General features: G+C 41.3%; 1 protein-coding gene across 3 annotated transcripts in view; it reads right to left on the bottom strand.

The window, feature by feature from the left end:
* LOC108087072 (homeobox protein homothorax) overlaps positions 1 to 24,429 on the bottom strand; it is a 112,624-nt gene that overhangs the window by 30,456 nt on the left and 57,739 nt on the right. For 2 of the 3 annotated variants that reach the window (XM_043209136.1, XM_043209137.1), the window contains exon 8: positions 8,619 to 8,666. In XM_043209136.1, the coding sequence (XP_043065071.1) occupies positions 8,619 to 8,666 (48 nt within the window). The remainder of the gene's footprint in view (positions 1 to 8,618; positions 8,667 to 24,429) is intronic. The other variant, XM_043209138.1, reaches the window with a different exon arrangement.

Here is a 24,429-nt window from a genome sequence, read left to right as displayed (position 1 = left end):
TATGTTTTCATACAAAAGAGTCTTTTAATTTATTCACAAATAAAGTGATTTGCTCAAAGATAACTGAAGTACGATAATTGGTTAGTTGCTTAGAACATATCCTAAGTAATTTCTAGAGACAATAACTATATTGTTAGGCTTTTTTCACCGTGTTTCCAATGGGTATTTGTGGTCGTCTGGCCGACTCGTGACTCGTGCAATTTCAGTCGTCCGTTTGACGGTCACGTGACCCTAATAAATCACAGAATTAATGTTACGTAAAATGGAGTTGGCTCGACTCGGCAGAGTCCTGAGCTCAGAGTCGCAAGTCCAGAACTCAGGACGAGGTCCTTCGCTTGGAAAGCCACCACCGTTGAGTGGTTAAACTATGCCGGCCGGAAATTGAAAAACGTTTGCGGCATTTCTGATAAGCCGAAAGGGAATGCCACATCGCCGACAAATGTAACTTAAAGATCAACTGGTTAATATGGCAATTTTTAAATTTTATACATTTTATTCACCGTTTTAACCAGCACTCTCATAAAGAAAGAGATAGCGCCAACATTGCGGCCATTAAAAATACCCAAAACGACAACGACAATTTCCTCATTATCGTAAAATTTATTCAAGCAAAATAAATTCATTGGTCGTTAACCTTGACACTGGTTTTTCTTTTATTTTCCCCCGACTCTGTGTGTGTTGGTGAGTGTGTGTGTGTGAGTGCGCATAAAACTCATGCTATGACGCGTGTTAAATAGTCGCCTGTCAACTGGGGAAAACTTTGCCCCGCCAGCTGTAAAATGATTTTCCCAGACGACTCAGCTCCAGATCGCCTCAAGTTCGACTACATTAAGTGTAGGCACAGACAAACAAATTGTGATTACGGGCAGAACGCGCTTAAATAAAAAAAGACAGTGGCTCAAGGAATCTGTAAACCAGGCATGACTTTCATTATTTTCTTTGTCTGGTTAGCAAACTACCGAAAATAAATAAAATGGAATGACGCCTGTAAGTATGCTACAATAATCGATACGAGTGTGTCTGTGAGTGTTGTTTTTACTGCTTGACTGCGTTTTTCCTCACACACACACATACACACACACACACAAGCTCACATTCTGGCAGGCAGAAAAGAGAGCGATTTGTCATGGGGTTGCCGCGAGTTTTCGGGAGTTTTGCATTTTCCCCAGACATTTTCCCCGGGGCTGTTTTCGGTGGCTTAAAGTGTTAATGTATCAGTTTGGCATTGTTTTTCCGCAATTTATGCACTGCGAACTTGTTGAATACCTTGTGGACTTATGGGTATCTTAAAGCCAAATATGGAGCCCAACTAAATTAAATTTTATATGGCACCCGACCACTGAAACCAATTCACATGTAAAGTAGCAACTTCTAGACTCAATATAACCGCCCGTATATATAAAATTTCTAGCCGTGACAAAGGAAAGCTAGAAATAGGAGCTGAAGGGATAAATATAAAAAAAGGGAGAAACTAAAATGAAGGAAAGCTTTTTTCATCCCAAAAGCTAGCTGTGTTCGTTTGTGTGGCAGCTGTCTGTGTGCGTATTGGCGAAAACTCCGACCAACTCCGACTGCCTTTCCCTCCGTTTTCCTCCCCTCCCCCCTTTCCACTTTTCCTCCCAGGCTGTCGTCGTCATTTCGTTCTTTATATAAAACCCGAGTGGAGCCAAGGAAAATGCTCAGGCTCACTCACACATACATTTTATATTTTTCCTTTTTTTTCGTTTGTTTTTTTTCCTTCCTTTTTTGCTCCCGCTTTTTTCTAGTATTTTTCTACATTTCTTTTATTTCCAGTCAGCAGAAAAAATTCTTATACACAAGCGTTGCGTTTTCTACAAGTGTACAAGTGTGTGTGTGTGCTGGGAAAAGCTTTGCTCTCATGTGATTGTGTGTGTGTGTGCGAGAGCTGGAGCAGTCAGCTCAGTTTTCTTTTGAATGATTCGATGATTTTAAGCGCCTGCGTTATATGAAAACCAATCGCATCAAAGCACCCCATTAAATTTCATCGTCAGGCATATATCCTTGCCACACAAACTCATACACACTCACACACACACACAATGGGGGCACAGCTGCTGCTAGCTGATATCCTTGGCTGTTGGCTCCTGGCTGGCTCTTGGCCACGTCTGCATCTATAGACGTATTCGTCTGTCTAAGCCCAAGGCAACGGTTGCCGTTCTGTGCTCTGTGTTTGCTATGTGCCGGGGAAATCCGTCAGAAAAGCGCAGCCGCTGCAGCTGCTCCTTCAGCATCCTGAACTCCCCCATCCCCCATCCGCCACCCCTTCACCTATTCCCTATTCAGTATGCCCCCTTCCGCCCCCGGCCCCACCCACTTCATCATTATGTGCTGACGGCGTAAATGGCTCTATCAGCACATTGTGCCTTTGGTGCCTCTGACATGTGAGCCTTCGAAGCCAGCGCTGCCTGCGATTCCGGCTTTAAGTTTCGAGCACATTTCGAGGCAGTTTAAAGTGCTGCTAATGGCTTTATAGCAGCCACAAAAAATGGCAAGAAAATTTATAAATTGCAAGTCATGCTGGGGAAGGGGACTTACAGTCGAGACTCTCTAATGGAAATTCTAAGATGGGCTTTTAAATTATTTTTGGAATAATAAGCTTTAAATTTAAGAGTCGATAAGTAAGGGGTAATTTTGTCATACGTTTTAAGGAAATATATTTGATTCTAAAGAGGTGTACTTTTCAGATTGAAACTCTTGAAAATTCTATAATATGAAGATATAAAATACAAAAAATCTTAGTAAAGTTCAAAATGGTTTTAAAATGTGTTACTTTGTTAATATGTTAAGATGACTGGTAATAAAATTTTGATACTGAAAAAGGTATACATTGACTTTAAATAGATTACACAGAAGTTGGACTGTAGTTCTTGGAACTGTACGATATAGAAGCTATATACACATAGTCGGACAGTCTATCACTGGCAAGCGCCGCCATCTTCTGGCGCTCGTCGTTTGCTTTATTTGCAGTTGGTGCCACTCCATCTCCTATTTCGCCTGCTTGCCCCATCTTCTTCTAGCTTTCGTTCTTTTATTCCCCCCACTCCTTCCGCCCCTCCCCCTCTATATATATTTTTTTTTTTTTGATGGCAAACATTTAATGGGTTTTTCAGAAAATTGCATTTTCTTCTTTGGCACTCTTTGGCCTTTTTGTTTAGCTGCTACTTTGCAGCGGAAGGGGAGGAGGGAGGAAAGGAGGGGGAAGGGAGAGGGCGGTGGGTGGCTCTAAGGGGGTGGGGAGTCCCAGTTGTTGTTGCTGCTCATGACCATGGCTGCCATATTAGATTTTGAATGCATTTCCGCTTTTTGCCGCAGCGAGCAAAACTTTTGTTCGCCATGTTGGCTCTGCTTTCCCAGCTTTCCACCTCTCACTCCCTCACTCTCTCTCTATCTTTCTCTTTCTGGCCCCAGCAAACTCTACCCCAAACTCTACCCATCTCCTTCGCTCTGGGCTTGGGAAATATTTTCCACTGACTGACAGCTGTGCAAATGGGCGGCAACAAGGACGAGGAGGCGTGCTGCAAGTTTGTCTATCCTCAACTTGTTTTTGTTTTTGCTTTTGCTTGCGTGTGGGTGGTTGCATTAAAAGTTTGTTTCATTTTCCTCTTATTTTTCCTTTTGCTCTTGTTTGATGAAAAAGTCCAAGTTGTTGCGCAAAAGTTTTTATGCAAGTTTTGCTATTTTGGCAAATGGATATCCTTCTGCCGCTCCAACTTCTCTTCTCCCTTCGATTATTCTGTGGCGCGCTATCTATGTTCCTTATATGAAAGTTGGTCAGACATATACCATACCACGCCATACCATACCATATATATATTTATATATGTATTGAAACTCAGCTTGCTATTGGCAAGAAGTTTAATCAAAGTTTTCCCCTTGAATTGGGGAGGCAAAAATAAATGAAATAAGGAATTAATGCACAGCAAAAATTCAGATGTGCTGAATAATTGTATCTTGCAAAATGTATAGTTTTTTAGGCAATCAAATATATAATTCAATTGCCAAGAAATTCACATGAAATGCTATTCCCTTTTAAAGTTTAGTTGTGGCATTTTAGAGGTATAAATTCCTCCTGTTTTTGTGTGTATGAAATTCCCAACTGAACACACCTTCAAGCTATGTTGGCGATACAAAAACCACTGCATATTTCAGGGCGCAGGCTGCATATGCAAATGAAACATTCCACACATTCCCCCAAAGGCAAAAGGCCATTAAATGTCAAACCCGCAGACACAAAAAACAAACATCGGCGAACATTTTTCCAACCCGTTTTCGTTGACCAAATTAAAAAGCCATTTGGGCCTAGCGAAGCCAACAGACTTTTGTGCCAAGTTACCTTTTTGGCTGTCGGCTATTATAATATATTATATTTGAGAAAAACACAACCGGTTGACGGGTTTTATGAGTGCCAATCAAAGTTCATCGATTATGCGACAGCAGTCCGTCTGCTTTTCAGTTTTAGTTTCGATTTCGGCTTCAGTTTTCGATTTCAATTCCGATCCGGAATGTGGAGGCATATCTTTAACGATTCTCAACGGCACTAAATCTTCAAGGACAGGGAGCTGAAGTGAGTTAATCATGAATGATTTAACGAGTCGTAGACCATTTAATTGCCATTCAGCTCGGACATGACAGCAATCGGTGATTAAAGCCAAACGAGACAAAAAAGCGACACCAAATTGTGTTCGCTTTTAACGACTTGACAAAGTCATTTAAGGAATTTCTTTTGACAATTTTGAGCTGAACTCAGTTGAGTCGAGTTTCCTCTTCAATGTCGATGGGAAATGGATCGGGCACCTGTAACTTTTTCGGGGGCTGCAGCACGCGCCATTTTGTTGGAAATTGAAAACGTGTCCAACATCGAGACATCAATTTTTAAACAGAAGTAATCACTTTGTAAACGCCGAGCGGAGAGGAAAAAATAAATATTCGAGCATATCCTTTGGGGGTTGACTTGGGCTAAGCCAGAAAAGCAGCGACCAGGGACCACAGTCCTGCCGGTCCTGCAGGTCCTTTAGTCCTTCGGTCCTTCTGGTTGGTTTTTTCTCGCATTTACCCTCGACAAGTGCGCCTCAAATTTCTGGGGTTCGCTTCGCTTGATTTCCAAATTTCTGCACGTAACAACGTAAAGTTGCAGAAATTTTTATACAATTTGTTGCATGCATAATTCACGAGGACAACAAACTTGGGAGGGACCTCTGGATTTATGTGGGTTGTGTCTGGCCAAAGAACTTTCGGTGGCTGTCGAGGAATTATGATGAGCCAGAGCATCAAAGAAAGTGACTTAAACGGTTGGCTATTCAATTTGAAGAAAGTAATGGCCCAAGCAATTTCAGTGCACAGAGAAGAGGAGATATCATTCTTTTCTTAAATGTGCTGTATAGTAATAAATATTAATTAATTAATCATTCCTGTTGAAAAGGGTTTTGCTCAGACAACCAATCTAGCTAATATTTTTTATTAACCATAAGGTTTAGGCTTTAAATCAAAGCTCTTTTGGCTAATTGATGGCAGAGCAAATAAAATCGAAAATAAAGAAATTTGAGTCGCAGGCGAAACAAAAGCTGAGACCCCATCAAACAACATTAAGACCCCGTTAATCTATCGAAACGAGCGCCACCATTTGTCTGCTAGACACACACACGTTTTAATTGCCGTCCGCACTAAAAACTGAAAATCCAAATAAGCTAAAAATTTATTAAATTCTCATTTATCAAACGCCATAAATCACGCGTCTCTGCGTTGTATTTTATTTCAAATGATCTATCAACAGTTGCCATTTCGATGGCTGTTCCCTCACTTCAGACGCTTTTATGACTAGCTAATTTGGTTTGTTTTCGACTTTGATTTTGATTTTGATTTGTCAGTTTATTGTGGCCGGCTGGCTGTCAATGATTCGCTCTCTCGCCGTTCGCTGCTGGCTCAATGAACTATAAAAAACTAATGTTTCATCGGCGGCAGAGTTGCGCTAACTGTGCTCCTGACAACTGAATGAAAGCCCCAATGATGTCAATCTATCAAATATACACCCTCTACACCTTCCCCCTTTTTTCTGACCGCACACACCTCTAGGCCCGTCAACTTTTACTTTCTGCCGTGTGACCTTTGCTAAACTGTCAAAATTTGTTGTCAAAACGTGTGAGTGTTGCTGCGGGGATGTTGCTGTTGCCGCCGTGCTGCGATATTGCTGCTGCTGTTGCTGTTGCTGCTTTTACTGTTGCTGGTGTATTTGCATTTGACAGCTGCTGTCGGACGTTCGCTGCCCTCACATATATTTTTCGCACTTTTGCAGCAGACGCAAAACGCGGCTTTGAACTACTAAATCATTTTTGACAGTTGGCAGCGAAGCCGGGGAAAGCCCCCAGTTGCCATCTCTTTCGCCCATGACCTTGAGAACCGTTACACACACACACACACACACTAGCAGCAGCAGCAGCAGCAACAGCAAACACACACAGACAGACATTTTTATTCCACTGGCGTAGCCTTTGTTTATGCAATAAATTAAAAGCAATAATTTTTCATCTTGAGCCACCAGCAGCAGCAGCAGGAGCAACAGTTGAAAGTTCGCCCGCTGCGGCGCAACAACATTAATTTTACACACACACAGAGCAAGAGGGCTACAACTGGATAGAAAGAGATAGAGAGGGCTGTGGGCGAGGTGAAAGAGACGGAGCATTTGATAAAGCACCGCCATGGCAATGGCATTGTTTTTAACTCGCTGCGACTGCGCTAAAAGCGGGGAAAAAAGTGCAAAGAAAAAGTGCAGAAACAATAATTCAACTTGTGCTCCACATACACAGATACGTACAAGGCTCGAAAAATACGGACTTGCAGGTTCAACGGACGCTTTGCGCCTGCGCAGGGCCAAAAACAAATTGCAGCTGTCTCCCTCCCTCCCGCTGCCCCTCTCCCTCGCACCCACACACACACAGAATCGCTGGGTGTGTGTGCCATTAATTCTAGCGCTCGCCGGCTTGTTTGACAGTTCTGACAGACGATTATTTAAAGTTGTGCTTAAACGCTCGCTGTCTCTGTCTCCCTCTCTCCCTTTCTCGCTCTCTCTGTCCCGCTCTGACCTGTTCTTGGCCATGGCCCACGGTCGTCTGGCCCACGCCTACGTGGCACGCCCCCTACCCTCCGCCCACCGGCGACCGAGAAAATAATACAAATTACACTTTTGGCATATTGCTCGGCTGCTCTCCTTTTGGCCAGCCTAAAATAAAGGCTCTTTTTGTGGATTAGTGGGTCTCTCGAACTTGAAGTCGCACAGCGAAAAAGGTGGCAACAGAATTGGTAACCAAAAAGGAGTTTTGGCTAGGTCAACATGGAGTTTAGAGGAATATTCATAAATATACACAATAATAGTTCAGGGTACGAATAATAAATCCCCCACTATTATTAAATCTGTGTTCACTAAACCTGTTTCAATTGCTGTTAGAGAATGCTGAATTATTTTTTACAACAATATAATATTATCTCCTATTCAATGAAATTGTATGGTACTCAATATCTAACCCACTTCGTTACCCCTGTTTCTTTGAGTGCAGGGAAAACAATCGAACATGAGTTACTTTTGACCAGCCCTACACTTGCCTTTTAACGATTTAAATGCTCTGGCACGCCATTCCTCAATTTAACGCATCATAAAGAGGGGAAAACTGCATCCTGAGCTGGGGATTTTACGACCCAGAGGAGGCTGCTTAGCCGGCAACATAACAAAAAAAAAAAAAAAAGCAAGGAAAAAGGAATGCAGAGTAGAGAACGCAGAATACAGAATACAGAAAGAAAAGCCCCACATGGAGTGCCGCTCGCCGATCATAAATCAAATTTCAATTCACGTGCCGGGCGCTCGACCATTCGTTTTTGCCTCATGTTCATTAATGAAAGCGAAATGCGCTTATATAATGCCGTAATGCCGGGACTATCGGCCCTCGGACATCATCAAAACTGCCACTGATTTTCGCAGCGCGCAAAAATTGGCACAAGTTCATCATCATCATCTGTCGGTTCGGTTTTCCTACTGCCCTTTATTATTTTTTTTTCTGTATTTTTTAAGGGGGTGTGGCGAGATGCACGTTGAAAGCTTCGGAGACCGCCGATGTTCAATTTATGAGCCGCAGACAGTATCCGTCGTCCCTGCCCTCGCCCTTTAATCGATTGTAGTTTTTAATTAAAATTTAACTTTATAATGATTTTTTATCAGCTGTCCCGGGCCAGTCTGTTTAAGTCTAAATTAAAAAGAAATTTCTCATTTTGAGAATCGGTTCGGATCGGATCCGCCGATCGCCGCAAAACAGGAAGCCGCAGCCGTGAGCAAAGTGGGCGTGGATCGGGCGTACAGGGACGTGATCGCGAACAGGATTAGTGGTAGTGACAGACATCAAAGGGGAGCCCAACCGATCCAAGCCAAGTCAAACCGAAACCCATCCAAACCGATGATGCCCTTGGCCATCCATCGGCCAGCTTTGATTGATGTGCGAACCGAAAGGCAGCACGTGTTTCGGCCAGAATCCACTTGGTCTTAAGCCTACGGAATATCGATCTACTCTACACTCTATATAGATGTGTTAAATGACTTAATGCGGAATGTGACTTACCATCATATGTTAGTTCTGAAGGATTGAGTGATGATAAGAACTTACCATCTGCAACGAGAAGAGAACGGGGATCGAATTAATTTCAATTACAGCTGTCCGCATGCATTACACTAATTAGCAATAAATTGTAATTTGTGATTGACCACCAAGCTCTGGTGTTTTGTTGCATATTTTTTATGTTATATGTGCAAATGCACTGGACTTAAAACTATGTACTTCATTTATAATTTCAAATAGGTTCGGAATGCCTTTTAAGTTTATGATCTAACCAAGAACCATTACATCATTTCGTTTGCCGTATAATGTAAACCAAATCAGTAAACACCAAAAAGGTATAAAATTTGTATTTTAGCCATTAAAAATGCAGATTTTTCCATGTTCATGTTTTCCCGAACCCCCCGCCCCTTTTTCCATAAATGAAGCATTAAAACGCTTAATTACACGGATTTTATTGTTGGCTGCCATTGAGCGATATAGTTTTTGTTCGCTTTTTGTTTGGCCATTGTTTGCTACCTTTATGCAATATTTGGCTTTCCTGTCTCGTTATATTCTACACGCTTACACATTTTTTTGCTTTGGTGCTTGATTAATTTTATTATTGTGCAGCATTTAATTTAATACGCATTGCGGCGCATAATGTACAATAATTATTTTAAATTCACTTTGACAAGCACACACACACACACACACACATACACGTAGCAATTTCACCCACGCTAACCGCTTTCATTTCCCTGTTAATGTTAATTTAATATTTTTACATTGTGCTCGTGTTTTAATTTTGCCTGCGGTTTGCCATGTTTGTTCCCGCTGAAATTGTTGAACTTTTTCGCTTATTTTTTCGCTTTTGTTATCATAAAACAAAAATGCAAATTAACGCAGAATCCTCTTCTGCTGCTTCATCTCTTTTTGTATTGTTAATTATTTATGGCTGTCATGGCGAATTTTTTCTCTCTTAATTTTTGCGTGTTTTATCTTTTTTGTCGCATTTTATTTGCACGCATTTTATTTTTTTTTTTTCTGCCAGCAATAATATAGGCTTATCTTATGCCTCTATTGTAAGAAATGGAATTGGTCATGCCCAGCGCCGTCTACATGATCTCCAAGCGCAGCCGCAAGTACAAAATTCGAAGAATACTCAACAACAACAATATGTGCTTGACGTTCAGTCTATATTGGAGCAACAGCAACAGCAATTTATGAAATGGCAACAACAACTTCAGCAACAGCAGCAGCAGCAATTCTTTTTGTGGTTACAACAACAGCAGCAGGAACAACAAAAGCAAAACAAACAGAACAGCCTTCGACTTGAAAGACTTGAAAATATGGTTTTCGAAATGGCCAATTCTATTAAGCAGTGGACTGGGGGCAAATCAGTGCTTCACAACAACGTTTCAGCCTCAAAATGAATACACTCAAAATCCTTATCTGGAATGTCAATGGCATTTCAGGTAAAGCCAGAGAAGTGGAATTCTTTGCGCACAACAACAACATTGATATTATACTTTTAAGTGAAATTAGGCTCAATCGAGGTGAAGTTGTCAAAATTTTCGGATATTCCTTCTATCCAGCATATAAACCTTCACGACATAATCAAGGAATGGGTGGGGCGGCGGTATTGGTAAGAAGCTCTCTCAGTCATTTCCCACAACGTATTATAGAAACGAAAAGCATTCAATTGTCTTCCATTAAAGTTGCGACCGGCTTAGGACTCGTGGATGTAAGCGCAATATACTGTCCTCCAGGCCAAAGAATTGTAGAAAGACATTTCACTGATATACTCTCTTCTTGTGGTCAGAGGTACATAGTTGGTGGTGACTGGAATGCTAGACATTGGATGTGGGGTGACACCTACAATTCACCCAGAGGCCGTGAGCTGGTTGAATCGATTTCAGCCAGAGGGTCCAAAATACTTGCCACTGGTTCACCAACGAGATACCCATATGTTCCTAGCCACACTGCTACTTGCATCGATTTTGCTTTATACCACGGAATTATGGATTCTCAAATCAATATCTGCCAAAACTGGGACTTGGAGTCTGATCACATTGCCCTTATTGTTAATCTACTAACAAATGGTTCCAATATCACCCGAAGCCCTCGGTTAATAACAAGTCGGACTGATCTCACTTCTTTCAAACAAATTCTTGATAACTCCTTTCAACTAAATTCTGCTCTGGACTCACGACAAGACATTGAGAATGCAGTTGACACTCTAACTAATAATATTTATATGGCTGCTTCTGCTTCGACGCCTTTGGAACCGGATTATCGTCCTATCAATTATGGTGTTGTTCTCACAAGGGAAGCCAAGGCGCTAATTGTAACAAAAAGGCGCCTTCGAAGAAGAGCAATTCGTTCTCAAGATCCTGAAGACCGTATTTTGTGGTACAGAGCTGCAATGCAACTTCGAACCCTTTTAAGTAGACTTCGAAGCGATTTTTTTGAGCATAAATTGTCTTCCATGGACTACACGGTGGATGCAAATTATTCACTGTGGAAATGTACAAAATCGCTTAAGCGCCAGCCCCTTAGACAGGTTCCTGTTCGGTGTCCCAGTGGTGAGCTCGCAAAAAATGAAGTGGAGCAGGCCAATGCTTTCGGTCTACATCTAGAAGAACGCTTCACTCCGTATAGCTTTGCATCGACAGTTCAGGTTAGCGAGACCCATCAAACTCTGGAGACGCCTCTGCAGATGTCGTTGCCAATAAAGCCTATAAGGGTTGAAGAAATATCTGAAGTTATCCAGTCCTTACCGAAAAATAAGGCTCCAGGAATTGATAGAATTTGCAACGTAACGTTGAAGGCCTTGCCCATAAAAGCGATTCTATTTATAGCTTTAATATTTAATGCTATTATTAGGACTCAAGTGTTCCCAAAGCAATGGAAATTAGCAGCAATTCAGATGATCCACAAGCCAGGTAAGCCAGAGGCTGATCCTGAGTCTTACCGTCCGATAAGCCTCTTATCGTCCCTGTCCAAGTTGTGGGAGAGACTCATTGCCAATCGAATAGCAGTTATCATGAATCGAGACAATATCTTGCCAGACCACCAATTTGGTTTTCGAAGAGGACACGGCACTGTGGAACAAGTGCATAGATTGGTGAAACATATTTTGCAGGCCTTTGATGACAAAGAGTATTCCAACGCAGTTTTCATTGATATGCAGCAAGCCTTCGATAAGGTGTGGCATGTTGGACTTTTGCTTAAAATCAAAAACCTCCTACCTGCCCCCTACTATGGTCTTCTGAGATCCTACCTAGAAGAACGGGAGTTCAAGGTCAGAGTTAGGGACAGATACTCTGATAACTATAGAATGAGAGCAGGAGTACCTCAGGGCAGTGTGCTTGGGCCGCTGCTTTACTCTTTATATACAGTGGATATACCAAGCCCAAACAGACATCACATGATAGATCCTTCCAAAGCTTTGATTGCTACATATGCAGATGACATTGCAGTCATCTACAATTCCAGATGTCGGAGGGAAGCAGCAAATGGAATACAAGAATACCTTAAGGATCTTTCTGCTTGGTGTAAACGTTGGAATATGAGAATCAATCCGCAAAAAACTACGAACCCCTGCTTTACACTGAAGAGACTTGTATCTAACACCCCTGAAATCCAGCTAGAGGGAGTCAGTTTGGAACAGCCGTCGCAAGCAAAATATCTTGGTATCACACTGGATAAGCGCCTTACGTTCGGACCACATCTGAAAGCAACAGTCAAAAAATGTAACCAAAGGATTCAGCAACTGCGTTGGCTTACACACAGAAGGAGCACTTTGCCGCTGAGATGCAAGAGGGCAGTATATGCATTCTGTATCCTGCCAATCTGGCTTTATGGTATTCAAATTTGGGGGATCGCAGCCAAATCGAACTACAAAAGGTTACAAGTGTTGCAGAATCGGTTTCTACGTACCATTACTGACTGTCCCTGGTATGTGCGTGGCACGACACTTCACAGAGACCTAAATCTACACACTGTGGAAGAACAGATTGGGAGACACACAAGCCGATACCGAGATAGATTAGAAAGACACCGCAGCTTACTGGCTAGGAATCTACTCCCAGCGAGACCTTTGAGGCGTCTCAAAAGGCAAGGCTTTGCCAAGACGATAAGGAATCAATAAGAAAATACTATATATAATCCTCTTCTTAATGCTGAGGTTTGGTTTACTTTTCTCATTGGTGACACCTGTGTTGTTAAGTACTTTAATTTGCTGTACAGATTCTGCACTAAATAAATAAATAAAGAAAAAAAAAAAAAAAAAAAAAAAAATTTTATTTCAATAAATTATTTAATTTTTTCCAGTTTTTTTCAAGTGATTTCATTCTGACATTTTATGGATATTTTAAGGCCATAAGCATTTGCAGTCAGTTCGCAATTTTTTCGTTAGCCAAAACAAGTTAATCCTTGAAAGCCCGATATCGCCAACGACTTCTTCCCTATTTCCGTTTGTGGTCGCGAAGGCTTGTAAGTTTAATTTTAATTTTATTTTTATGGCCCAGCTGGAGCTTTTGTTTTATTGTTGTAAATAAATCAACGATAATTAACCTTCTGCAGCGCGTAGAAATAATTTTACTGTCAATGTTGTCACCACTGACAGTCGAACATCTTAAATCATTTTGTTGTTGTGGCCCGGGTTCGTTCATTGTTGTTGCTTTGTTGTTGTTGTTGGTGTTGTTGTGCTGATCACAAAACGAAATTAAAAAGCGCAACAACGACGGACACTAAACACGGCTAAATGATCAACGCGCCCCGAAAATGCCAAATGCGCCAAATGAAATGCCAATTCGCACTCAATTGGAGGTAGCATTGGCGGACTGGCGACAAAACACCTTTTCGAAAAAGTCTTCTTCTGCCTCTGTCTTTGTCTTTCCCGTCTAGCCATCTCTTTCTAAATGGGTGCAGTGAAAAAAAATTTACAATTTTTGTAAAAGGAAAAAGAAGAAATCTAAGATAGGATTCATTAACCCTTAATTATTATTTAAGTAGTAGAATCTTTTTCAATCTTAAAGTTATTTAATCTTAAAATGTATCCCAAAAATGCACACATTTTTTTGCTAGTGTAGCCCTTCTCCTTGTCTCCCTGATGCGTATACGTCAAAATGCCGCGGTGGCAATTAAATGCCTTCGACGCTCATTGCCAACGCCTCAGTCTCAGTCTCATTCGCAGTCTCAGTCCCCAGTTGGACTTTGAGTTTCAAGTCCGGGCTCCAGGAGGAGTCTTCTGGAGTCCCCGTTTTGGGCTGGTTTACTGCCTCTGTCCTGGGGCACCGGCCTCCTCCCTTTTCCACCTGGAGCTGTAGCTGTAGCTGAAGTCGGGGATGGAGAGTCGGAGTATCGGAGAGTCGGAAAGTCGGGCCACAAATAACGCCCAAATATGGCGCAATTTCATTCGCAACGCAACGAATCGATTGCCGATGCCACCGCTGCTGCTTTCAATTCGTTGCGTTTCGATTTATTTATCACCTGTCGTTGAAAATTGAAATTGCATTCGCCTCGAGACTTCGCTTTTTGCCTTAGTTTCATTTCATTTCGATTCGTTTCGTTTTTCGTCTTCTTCTGCCGGCCAGGTAATCATTGTCAACAATTAATGAACAGCCATTGGTGGGCGTGGCAGTCGTTTAATGAACAAACCAGTGGCGGATCTAGGGGGGGCGAAAGGGGCAAGTGCCCCGGGCGCCAAATCTAAGGGGCGCAAAATCGTATTTGAATTACACTGTATGTTTCGAAAAATCATGTTCATCTTACAAAATAATTATAACAAGAAGGAAGCTAGCTTCGGCAAGCCGAAGCTTATATACCCTTGCAGTCATCAAATATGCCGATAAAAATGCATAAAGGCTAAACATCATCGAAGCTATGACGATGTTTCTATAAATTTTCCAAATTTTCGACTATTGTTTAATTCGTATTTCAAGAAAAACGACGATGTTATAATTTAGTTTCCATAATTTCTACTTAGATTTTTTGATCTTTCCTATGGCAGCTATATAACAACGTTGTCAGATTTTAATGATTTTTTTCTCAATTCAAGGGTTATTAAAAAAAATCATTATTTTGCTCGTGGGATTAAAAACAACGACGTTATAATTTTTTTCCATTATTTATATATATTTTTTTTTATCTATCTATATGATTATAGCACTTGGAAGTCAAAAAGACGATTTTTTGAGCTTAATTACATTTAATTGTTCAACTTTTGAAGAGTATTAAAAAAAAAAATTATTAAAAAATATTTAGAAATAAGCCTGTGGCGGTTAATCTTCCGAAGCGCCCAAAGAAAAAGTTGTTTTGCGGTGAACATCATAGGGCGTTAACGGATCATCTTAAAAATAATATGTGATATGCGTTGTAAAGATAATGAATTTCCCGAGGTAATCAGGAAGAGTTTTTTTAAAATTTATTTTTTGTCTATTTTTGGGAGCACGTGAAAATGAAAAGTGCGATTTTAGCTTTAAAAATCGCTGTTAATTTATTTTTTTAAAATAGTAAAAAATTAAAAATTAAATAAAACTTTTCCTGATTACCTGTATATTTATGTGGAGCCTTTGTGTTAAAAAATTGAAAAAGATCGGTTCGATAGATTTTGAGTTCTAATGTTCACCGACTTTCAAAATAACGTTTTCGGGAAAAACGATTCAAAGTATTTTTATACGTTAAAATACGTCCAAATTCGGTCGTTTAAAACGCTGTAACTCCGTTAGTTTGACTCTGACTAAAAATTTTTACACAATATTCTGAACATATTGGTCTTTAGAAAATAAAACTTAAAAAATATTTAAAAAAAATTAAAAAAATTCTTTTTTTAAATTTTAAAACCTTTTTCTTAATAAACCTTCAAAATCTCAAAATATTTTAAATGTTATTAATTTGAAAAACAATAATCTGTCACGTTCATTGGACAGAGGGGTAGGGGGGGCGCAAATTTTTCGCTTTGCCCCGGGCGCCAGTAACCCTAGGTACGCCACTGGAACAAACCACCAAAGAGGCGGTGGTGCTTTTCCCCTTGCCTTTTTTATTTTGTTTTTTGTTTTTGCTCTTCTGTTTTGGTTTTTTGTTTTTTCCTCTAGATATTTATAAATTAGCCGAGGCCTTTTCCTATTAGAATGGCCAAAAAACTCATCAGCATAATGTAAGATGTTGTGTTGCTCGGGGCGATAATGAGCCATAATGGCGTTGGCAAAGGAGCGGGGAAAGGGGCAAAAGGGCGGGAAAAGGGTCCGAAAACTGGTTCGAAGTCGCTGCTCTTAAGAGCTCTTAATGCCGCTGAGTGTATACATTTTTTTCTCCACTTTTTCCACCTCTCCTTTTTGCATATTTAAAAGCTTGATTCCGTTCAGACCGAACATTGATCGACTAATCAGCAAAAGGCAGGGAAAACGGCGGGGGGACAGTGTGCACTCCTTATCAATGCACTTTGCCGTGCTACACGTAAACTTACTTTAAACGCGCCAAACTTTTCATTGCCGATAAGGAGGGTAACCTCCGAATCCTTGCCTTCAGACTGATAGCATTACATTGAGCGAAAATTGGAAAGACATCAAGCAAAACCTCAAAACTTTGGCATTTAAAACCTTTTTAATACCAATATGAAATTGCAGAAATTAATCTTCTAATGACTTAAATTTTCGTTTAACAACGTTGCATTCATCGTAAAAATTTAATACAAAATTCCATAAATCTTTGGTTCATACAAAACTCATGTTCATAAAAATATGATTTCATCAAGTTCTGGTATTAATAGTTTATGCTGATGTGTTTATAAGAACATTAAAATTTTCTGCAATACAAAAAACATTAAAAGAATAATTGAATGTTGTTTTGGTCAATTTGTTGTTTCTCATTTCTTGAAATATTTTTTCCTGTGTCTGCCCATTGATTTCCATCATTGTTTATGTACTTTGCATTCGCCTCGAAAGTTGCAATTGATTGGCAGGGAGTTTGGCAGGCAGTCGGCACTCGGGAGCGGAGTCATTAGAGCGGCAATTGGCCGGGCCAAAAGGCTGAGCGTGTTCGTGCCGGCGGCGCGCGCTTCAACGCTTTGGCCGCTCCACTCCACTCCACCCCACTTGCCCCACTCACCCCACTCGATTCTCCTCCCAAGTTAAAGCCTCGTCTTTGAGGCCTTGGTCTACGGTCTTTGGTCTACAGTCTACGGTTTGGTCTTGTGGCATGCGGACTTTTGTAGCAGACAAAATTGTCGACAAATAGTTTACACAGGCATGAAATTTTGCTGCCCCAGCGAGCAACAAAAGAATGTTGTTGCCTCTTGGCGCAGTTGTTGCCGCTGCAGTTGTTGCAGGAATGCGGTGCAGCAGCAGCATGTAACACGGAGCTATTGGCGAAAGAAAGGCAAATGGAAGGGGGGATCGGATTGGCCCGATGGAGACAAGTGCAACATGATAGCCCACCTATCGTATACCCACCCACCCATCGCCACCACCCACACACCTGCCACAAAATGTTTAATTAAATTATGTGAGCCGCGCGAGGTGGAAACTGGTGTGGAAAGTGTGTGCGATGTGCTGCCCCAGGATTATGCATTGCATGCGGTCATTAATTCATATCAAAAGGGTAATTGAAAACCGCATAAATTAAACAACGGCATACAAAAAATTATAAAACAGAGCAATCAGTTTTTTATTCAAATTTCTTTCTCTGTTATCCGCTGGGGAATGTGCAGCGCGCGGCTTTGACATTTGGCTGCATTATAGTTTAATCTTATTAAAATATTTATTTTATTAAAATATGCATGCAATTTGTTAATTTAACTGCTGCGTTTGCTGTTATCCACCGCCGTCCCCTTTACCCCCTTTACTATTTTATTTATGCAGCATTTTTCTCATTGGTACCCTGGAATCTGATAAAGTATTTGCATGTCGGGTGAAAGTGATTTACAAATTAAAGAATTGCAGTGAAATATTTAGGTAGTACATGAACATAACTTCAGTGCTATTTTATAAACATTTAGTTCTGTTTTTTCTGGTTTACGTTTTATAAGGCAACCTGAGTTGATTTTTAGACTAGATAACTCGAATCCAAATAAACCATTAAGCTTAACGAGGGTATTTAAACTATCGACAGCTCATGGCGCTGTGCTCTTAATTTTTTTAGTTGGTCATCACTGATTCCGCGCTTTTATTGTGGCAGCCACTGCGCTTAATTGCATTTTGTATATGAATTAATGAATTTTTTATCAGCAACAATGCACCTACACACACAGAGAGACAGATGTGCTATATAAGCCTCTCCACATGCATGTTTTATTTATTTGCTGCCTTTTTTTCGTGGATTTTTTTCTTGTCATGGCGCCTGATAATGCAACGAAAACAACAAATGCGCCAACCGCAGAGGCTCACATTTTTTTAATGCACTTTTTTTTCGCACCAGTGCGAATATTTAATTTCATTTGCGGTCCGACCAATAAAAGCCAACCAGGGATAGACATAGTGCCATTTGAAGGCTGGTTAATCTTTTTGAAAATATTCCACACAACAGCCAGCTCTCCAAGGAATCAACATTTACCATATCATTAACAACTAGGCTCGTATCGGGCCGTTAGGATCTCAGAATAGATCTAGATTCCGTAGAAAAAGGGTTTCAGCCCGAGGCCGTAAAGTTGCTATTGCTGTTGCCGTTTCATTAAAATGCAATTAATATAGGCTTTCAGCACATTCTGACGACTTTGGGGACTCCAAATGATACCCGACTAGCAGCAAATTAGGGTGCGCCTATAATTAATAATAGTTTCAACGCAGATAAGCGGGGCGGGGGTTGTCGAGGCATTTCATTAACTTCCCATTATATATTACACGAGCCGAAGACCCGAGGCCGCTGCAATTGTCCCAAAAACTCGGCCAACAGACACGTGTAAATGCTATGCACACAGAAGTGCACGCAAGATTACACTGAAAAAAAATGTATATAATTTCAGATGATCCTGTGCTGTTGGTTTTTGGCAGTTGGTTTTGATGCGTTAATTCAACGATTAAAATTGTTTTGAGTACCAAATTATCAATTTAAAGTTAAGAAAAATAGCTTGCACATCAATTTTGAATGTGAATTGCTGTATAATTATTTTCCCTAGTGGAGAAAGAGATAGAGAGCGGCTTGTATGAGTCAATCCATTAACGTTTTGATAAAAGATCTTTATGACGACACTCGAAGCGACGCCGGCAATCATCATCATCAGCCGAAGAGCCACAGAAATGGCTTTGGTACGTGTTGGCCGGCAGAGAAAAGACAACAAACGCACACACGTTGGGTGAAAAGTAATTGCGTTTAAATGCGTTTACATTAGGCCCCGAAAAAAAAAGAAAACGAAGACTGAAATACAGGCCAACACGAATAATGCAATGGAGCTCGAGGCGACCTAATTGCAGGGAATGCCGTGATGACCAAGGACAATTATTACATTACACTTGTAATGGCATTATTAATGCCGCTCGGGCCGATAGTTTTTACGCCACTTCCCAGGCGATAAGCCAGAAATAAATTTCCATTGGCGACTTTACGACAGCCAAAGGCCGCCCGTAAAATAACACCACACTCACCCACCAACAAAAAAAAAAAGAGAGGAAAACCCCACCTCTCGAACGCACCCCTTCATAGTTTTCTTTTTACGACTTTTTAATAGTTCTCACATAGATTTTATAGATCTCTGCTCCCCAGCTTTGATGGGGCCCCATATTTGTTGTTCTTACTTCTGGCCAGAGCGCATAAAATTGATTTCCTTTTCCCGGTCTCGGTTTCCCGACTCGCCCGTTTACTCTTCCTGGGCTGTCATAAAATTTATGTTTATGTCGTAAAATTCAGTTCGATTTTTTGCCCTTTGAGCAATCGATGTGCGTGCTCCTCTTCGCCCCTTGAATTTCCCCGTTTTCCCTTTAGTTTTTTTTTTCAGTTTCTGTTCTATAGTGGACCACACCAGGTGTTTGCAAAGGGTTCGCTTCGCAGACTCGGACGGAAAACAGAAAATAATACGCATCTTTTCCGGCCAAGAAATTGCCGCCTGCTTGATATAAACAAACGACAGACATTTATTTTTATTACACACCTTTTTTGGGGGACTCCTTCTCGCTCTGCCAAGGGTGACACTTCGGTAGTAGATTCTAGTTATTCTAATGCACATTTCATAGGCAATTCCAAATTAGGCAATGTTTGGCAATGTACTTGTGAACACCACCAATCCAACCACCCACCCATCAACCCACCAACCCACACAACCACCCAACCACCCTGCACATCAAGGTGTGGCCTTGTGGGTTGGGTGGTTACTTTCGCTTTTCGGGGGCTGTTCGGTGGGCTGCCTTATAAAAAAGTAATTTTCTCATTCGAGGCTTTTTGTATATTAGAAGAAATGGCTTTATTTATTTCTTATTTCTGCCGTACAAGTGCGAAATGAGGAAAACTTTTTGCCGCCCGCTTTCACTTCAGTTTGCTCTACTCTACTCTCTACTATGCTCGCTTTTCTTTTACTTTACTTGAGTTTACTTCACTTCTTTTTTTCTGGTTGGGCGCCCGTTAAATTGGCAAGTTTGTTGTGCTAAGTTTTTGGGGTCTCTCGCTGCCACTTGGAGCCCATAAATTAGAGGCACAAATTAGAAATTATGTGCGCATTTAAATGTGAAGAGGAGCTCTGAGCTCCGGCTCCCACTCCCAATTTCTCCGGCTGTCTGCTCCATATGTTTGGGCCAACTTCGGCGAGCTAATGAAATGGCAGTGGGTTGCCGGGGCCTTTTAGTCAAACTCAATGAATATTTGAAGAGCCAGCAAACGAATGGTTCGCAAAATACAACACACACACAAAAAAAAAAAAATGAAGAAAACAGAACAGAAACAATATAAGTACAAAAACGCCTGGCGAAATGGAACTTTTGTGCCACGGCGCCATTTGGCGCTACAAAAGATATTTTTCCATTGAAAGCGTTATATGGCCGGGCGAAAAAGTTGTTTAAATTTAGCACAAGACACATGTGTATACATCCCGGTGCAGTGGGTGTGGTTTTGGGGGAGGGGTAATGGGGTAAGGGGGGGCTTACAAGTCCCAGAAATTCCGCACTTTGCCTTCTTTGTGCTGATTTCCATTTTATTTCGCAAACTGGAGACAATTGCCGGCCAAGTGACTCAAAATTGCAGACGGTTCAATGATCATCTTCGGTTCCTTGCCCTCGTGATCAACACTTTATCAGCCCATTTGCATCGCCAAGAAGTCCGTTTTCCACTCGCTTTTCCCTCTCAATTTTCCCCCCTTTGCTAATGTCGTTCATCATTAGGCTAACCTACAATTTCCATTCCGCTGGGCCAGAAAATGTGTATATAAATACAGGTATATTTACCACAGTTTTCTACACAATTCTCCTTACCATTTTGTGTACAATTTTCCTCCTGTTGACGCTAGATAATTTCTTGTTTTTCGAGGGCAGTGGAGGAACGCATTACAAAATGTCAAAATTTCCTCACAAAACGCCCTCGACACGCTCCAACCAGGTGGGCGGTTTCTAGGTTTCTGGATATTCAGAGGGGGCGGGGGCGGTTCGTTAGTTAAGTTAAGTTAGTAGGTGGCATAACAAAACAGAACAGAACAGAACGGAACAGAGGGCCAAGTTGGTCAGGTGAACAGAACCACCGACCACGCCCATCACTCAGCCACAAGGCGCATAATTTGTCATTGAATGTTTGCCCAGGCAAAAGGGAAAGGAAGGGGACGGGGGTGTAGCTGCCACGCCCACTGTGGTCAGTGGGCGCAAGGAAAGCCTACACAAAAATAAATGGTAAAAAAGAAAGTGAAATATTGATATTAGTGAAATTTTACTTTTAACGCTGATAAAGTATCTTTATATCATCAAAAGAGTATACAATTCTTTTATATTCTTTAAATTTAAATTAAAATAATTACTTTTAATATTTAAATTAAATTTGTGATTTTTTTCTGCCTGTAAAAATTGACGTGCCTTTGTGGCATTGTTTCTGAATCGAACAAAACGGAAACACTGACTCCAAAGGGGGCGGTGGATAATTCCAGTGGTGGGCGTGGCCGGTCAAGAGCTTGTTGGTTAGCCTGCCCAAAACACTAGATGCTTAATTTGCCTGACTGGGCATTTAAAAAACGTTTAGCATACAGTGCAGTCCTTGAAAATGTGTCCAGTGCACAGAGGAATATTTTATAACTTATGAAAAAAACCCTACAAAACTTGAACACCTTCGAGAAATTCAATAATAAGTTGAGCCAATGGAAGATGTGTTGGTTATGTATTTAAATTTTAAGGAAAGCGAATCTTTAAATATATTTTTCGTTTTTGAGTAGTATTGCATAGTGAGGGTTTAAAGATGATCTGATTTTGTTCCGTGTTCCCTGCGGATTGCGTCGCTATCTCCGGCGATGTCATTGATTCTGGTTTCAGCAAAAACGAGAGGTCGTCAGGGCTCGAAGCACTCACACACATTCAGGCGGCGGGAGAGAGCCGTATAATTATAATTGCTGATAAATGCCTCGTACTAATAAACACTTGGCACCAGAAGAGGGCCATATAGAGGCGGAATGGGGGATGGGAAGGTTCGTCAGATCGGGATTCGGATCGGGACGTGTGACGCTAATGACACTTGGCTTCGCCGGCGCAAAAATGAAATGATTTGTGTGAGAGATTGCATGCCGCGCAGTGATTTGTGATTTGTGTGTTGAGAAATGCAGTTTTAAACTGCGAAACTGCAAAACTGGCAGCTTGATAAGCTCCGCCACTGTCATCAGCAGCATGCGGCACTTGATAGCTCTATTAATGGCACGCCACAAGCACGCCGTCTCTTTCTCTTCGATTGCAGCCATCTCTTTCGCGGATGCAGTTGAAAGACAGACCGAAATGAATGCGAAAATAATGAATAATAAAAGTCGGCAGTACATGATTTTTAATGTGTTCTTCAGAATGAATAGCATCGAGGTTAAGGCAGCGACAGAAATTAAAAAAATACTTATCTCTGATAGTCTCTCTCTGTCTCTTTCTCGATGGGGCTTGCCATCTCTCTCGCGGACTTATCACCCGATGGCCAGAGTGTTCGGCCAGCTGTGTCTAATTTATGCGACCGCCAGTTTGGCAGATCCATAACTATATTACGGCGATAAGTGTAAAGCTAGACAAATTTCAAGTCAAAAGCGACCACCCATGAAACACGATTCGCAGCGAGCGAGACGGGTATACACACGTGCGAAAGAGACGGCACGGAAGTTTGCATTTTGTTCGTCAGTCGAGTTGCGTTCAGTTGAGTTGAGTTGAGCAACCCTCTTACGACTTTTTGGTGTTGCTTGTTTGTCAACTCCCGGCGACCTTCCGCCCCATCCTCCCGGGGAAATCCGGCTAAAAAAGCTGAGAAACTCCCAGTGCTGCTGGTGTTGATGATTCCGGCAATGTGAGGGTTACCCGGGAAGATCCCGGCTGACTGCCGGGAAATTCGATGCGCATTCTATTCATTGGCGTGTCGGCCCAGAAATATGATAATGCGCACAGCCAGCGAAAAAAAGCAACAGTCAGTTCGTAAATTTTCATTGTAAAATAAGAACAAGTCCCGAGCTCTGCTGTTCTGTTCTGTCGCTTTTTAGGGGATGAAGATGTATTGCCTTTTGTGCCGTTTGACGTAATGTTACATAAGCTCTCTTTGGTCCTGTTCCCCCGACTATTTCTCCCACTCCTCATTATGAAACATCCATCGCATTTCTGTTTCAATTTTTACGAGTGCGAGTGCGAATGCGAATCAACCCGAGCGGAATCCCAAACGTGTAGCAGCTGGTCTGGCACGTTTTCCAGGATTCTAGGGGTTCCTATTCCGATTCCCATTCAGAAGAGATACACCCGAGCAGATACGGGCAATTTCTGCCATTCTCCCATTCAAAAGGTTTTTTCTTCGCCTTCGTTAATGCGTAAAATTTTAATTTCATTTTTTTGTCAATCAGTGTCTGCTTTGGGAAGTTCGTGTCAGAGTTTTGACAAAAGAGTTAAAAAGTTGTGGGAATGCAAAGAGATAGATCAGCAGATGCTGGTGAGGTGTGAATTATGATTGGGTGATATTCGAATATCAAAAGGGGGTTACATTTATGAGCGATCCATGGATAGATTGGTTACTTTAAATAAAACAAGAAGGAAAGCAATATATATTTTTAAAAAATTTATTTAATTTTTGAATCAGGTTTTTCTTCTTTTCAGTGCTTTAAAAATATCTAAAATTTGCATGAAGAATCCAAGAGAACCCAAAAGCGTATTCACTTCCTTTCCCAAACCAAGAAAGACAATACAATTAAAAGAGGGCGGGGTGAGGGAACGAGAAGTGAGGAAAATGCTTTCACATCACAAAAGACACTGGCAAGAAAACTCCCAAGGCGACTGAGTGAAATGCCTGAGAAAAACTGTCAACGCTGAGGGGCACAAAGCCGAGGAAAACACAAATGGAAATTGTCTAATTGTGCGTGGTAAGATAACAAACAGAGTTAGAGCTTCCTGTTATTGTTATTTTTCTTCTTGTTGTTGCCCTAAAACATTCGATCAATGTAAATAAGCTAGAACAACAGCGGCCGGCGATAATCGCCTTAGTCGGCAGAAAAAAAGTGCACTTCACACAAGGTCGGGCAGGATTTAAATGCCGCAGTGACAAAAACAAGCTGCCACATCAGACATCCCTCCCCTTTAGGCGAAAAAGGATGTTTTAAAACTGTAACAATTGGCAATTGTGTGGGTCTTGCGGCTTGACGAACTTCCCGAGCGGAAAGGATAACACGCACTTTCGACCCACAACCCCCATGAAAGTTAATTTACGTCACGCA

Source organism: Drosophila ficusphila, unplaced genomic scaffold (genome assembly GCF_018152265.1).
Source record: "Drosophila ficusphila isolate 14025-0441.05 unplaced genomic scaffold, ASM1815226v1 contig_791, whole genome shotgun sequence".
NCBI classification, from domain to species: Eukaryota; Metazoa; Arthropoda; class Insecta; order Diptera; family Drosophilidae; genus Drosophila; species Drosophila ficusphila.
This window is presented reverse-complemented; position numbering and strand designations above follow the sequence as displayed.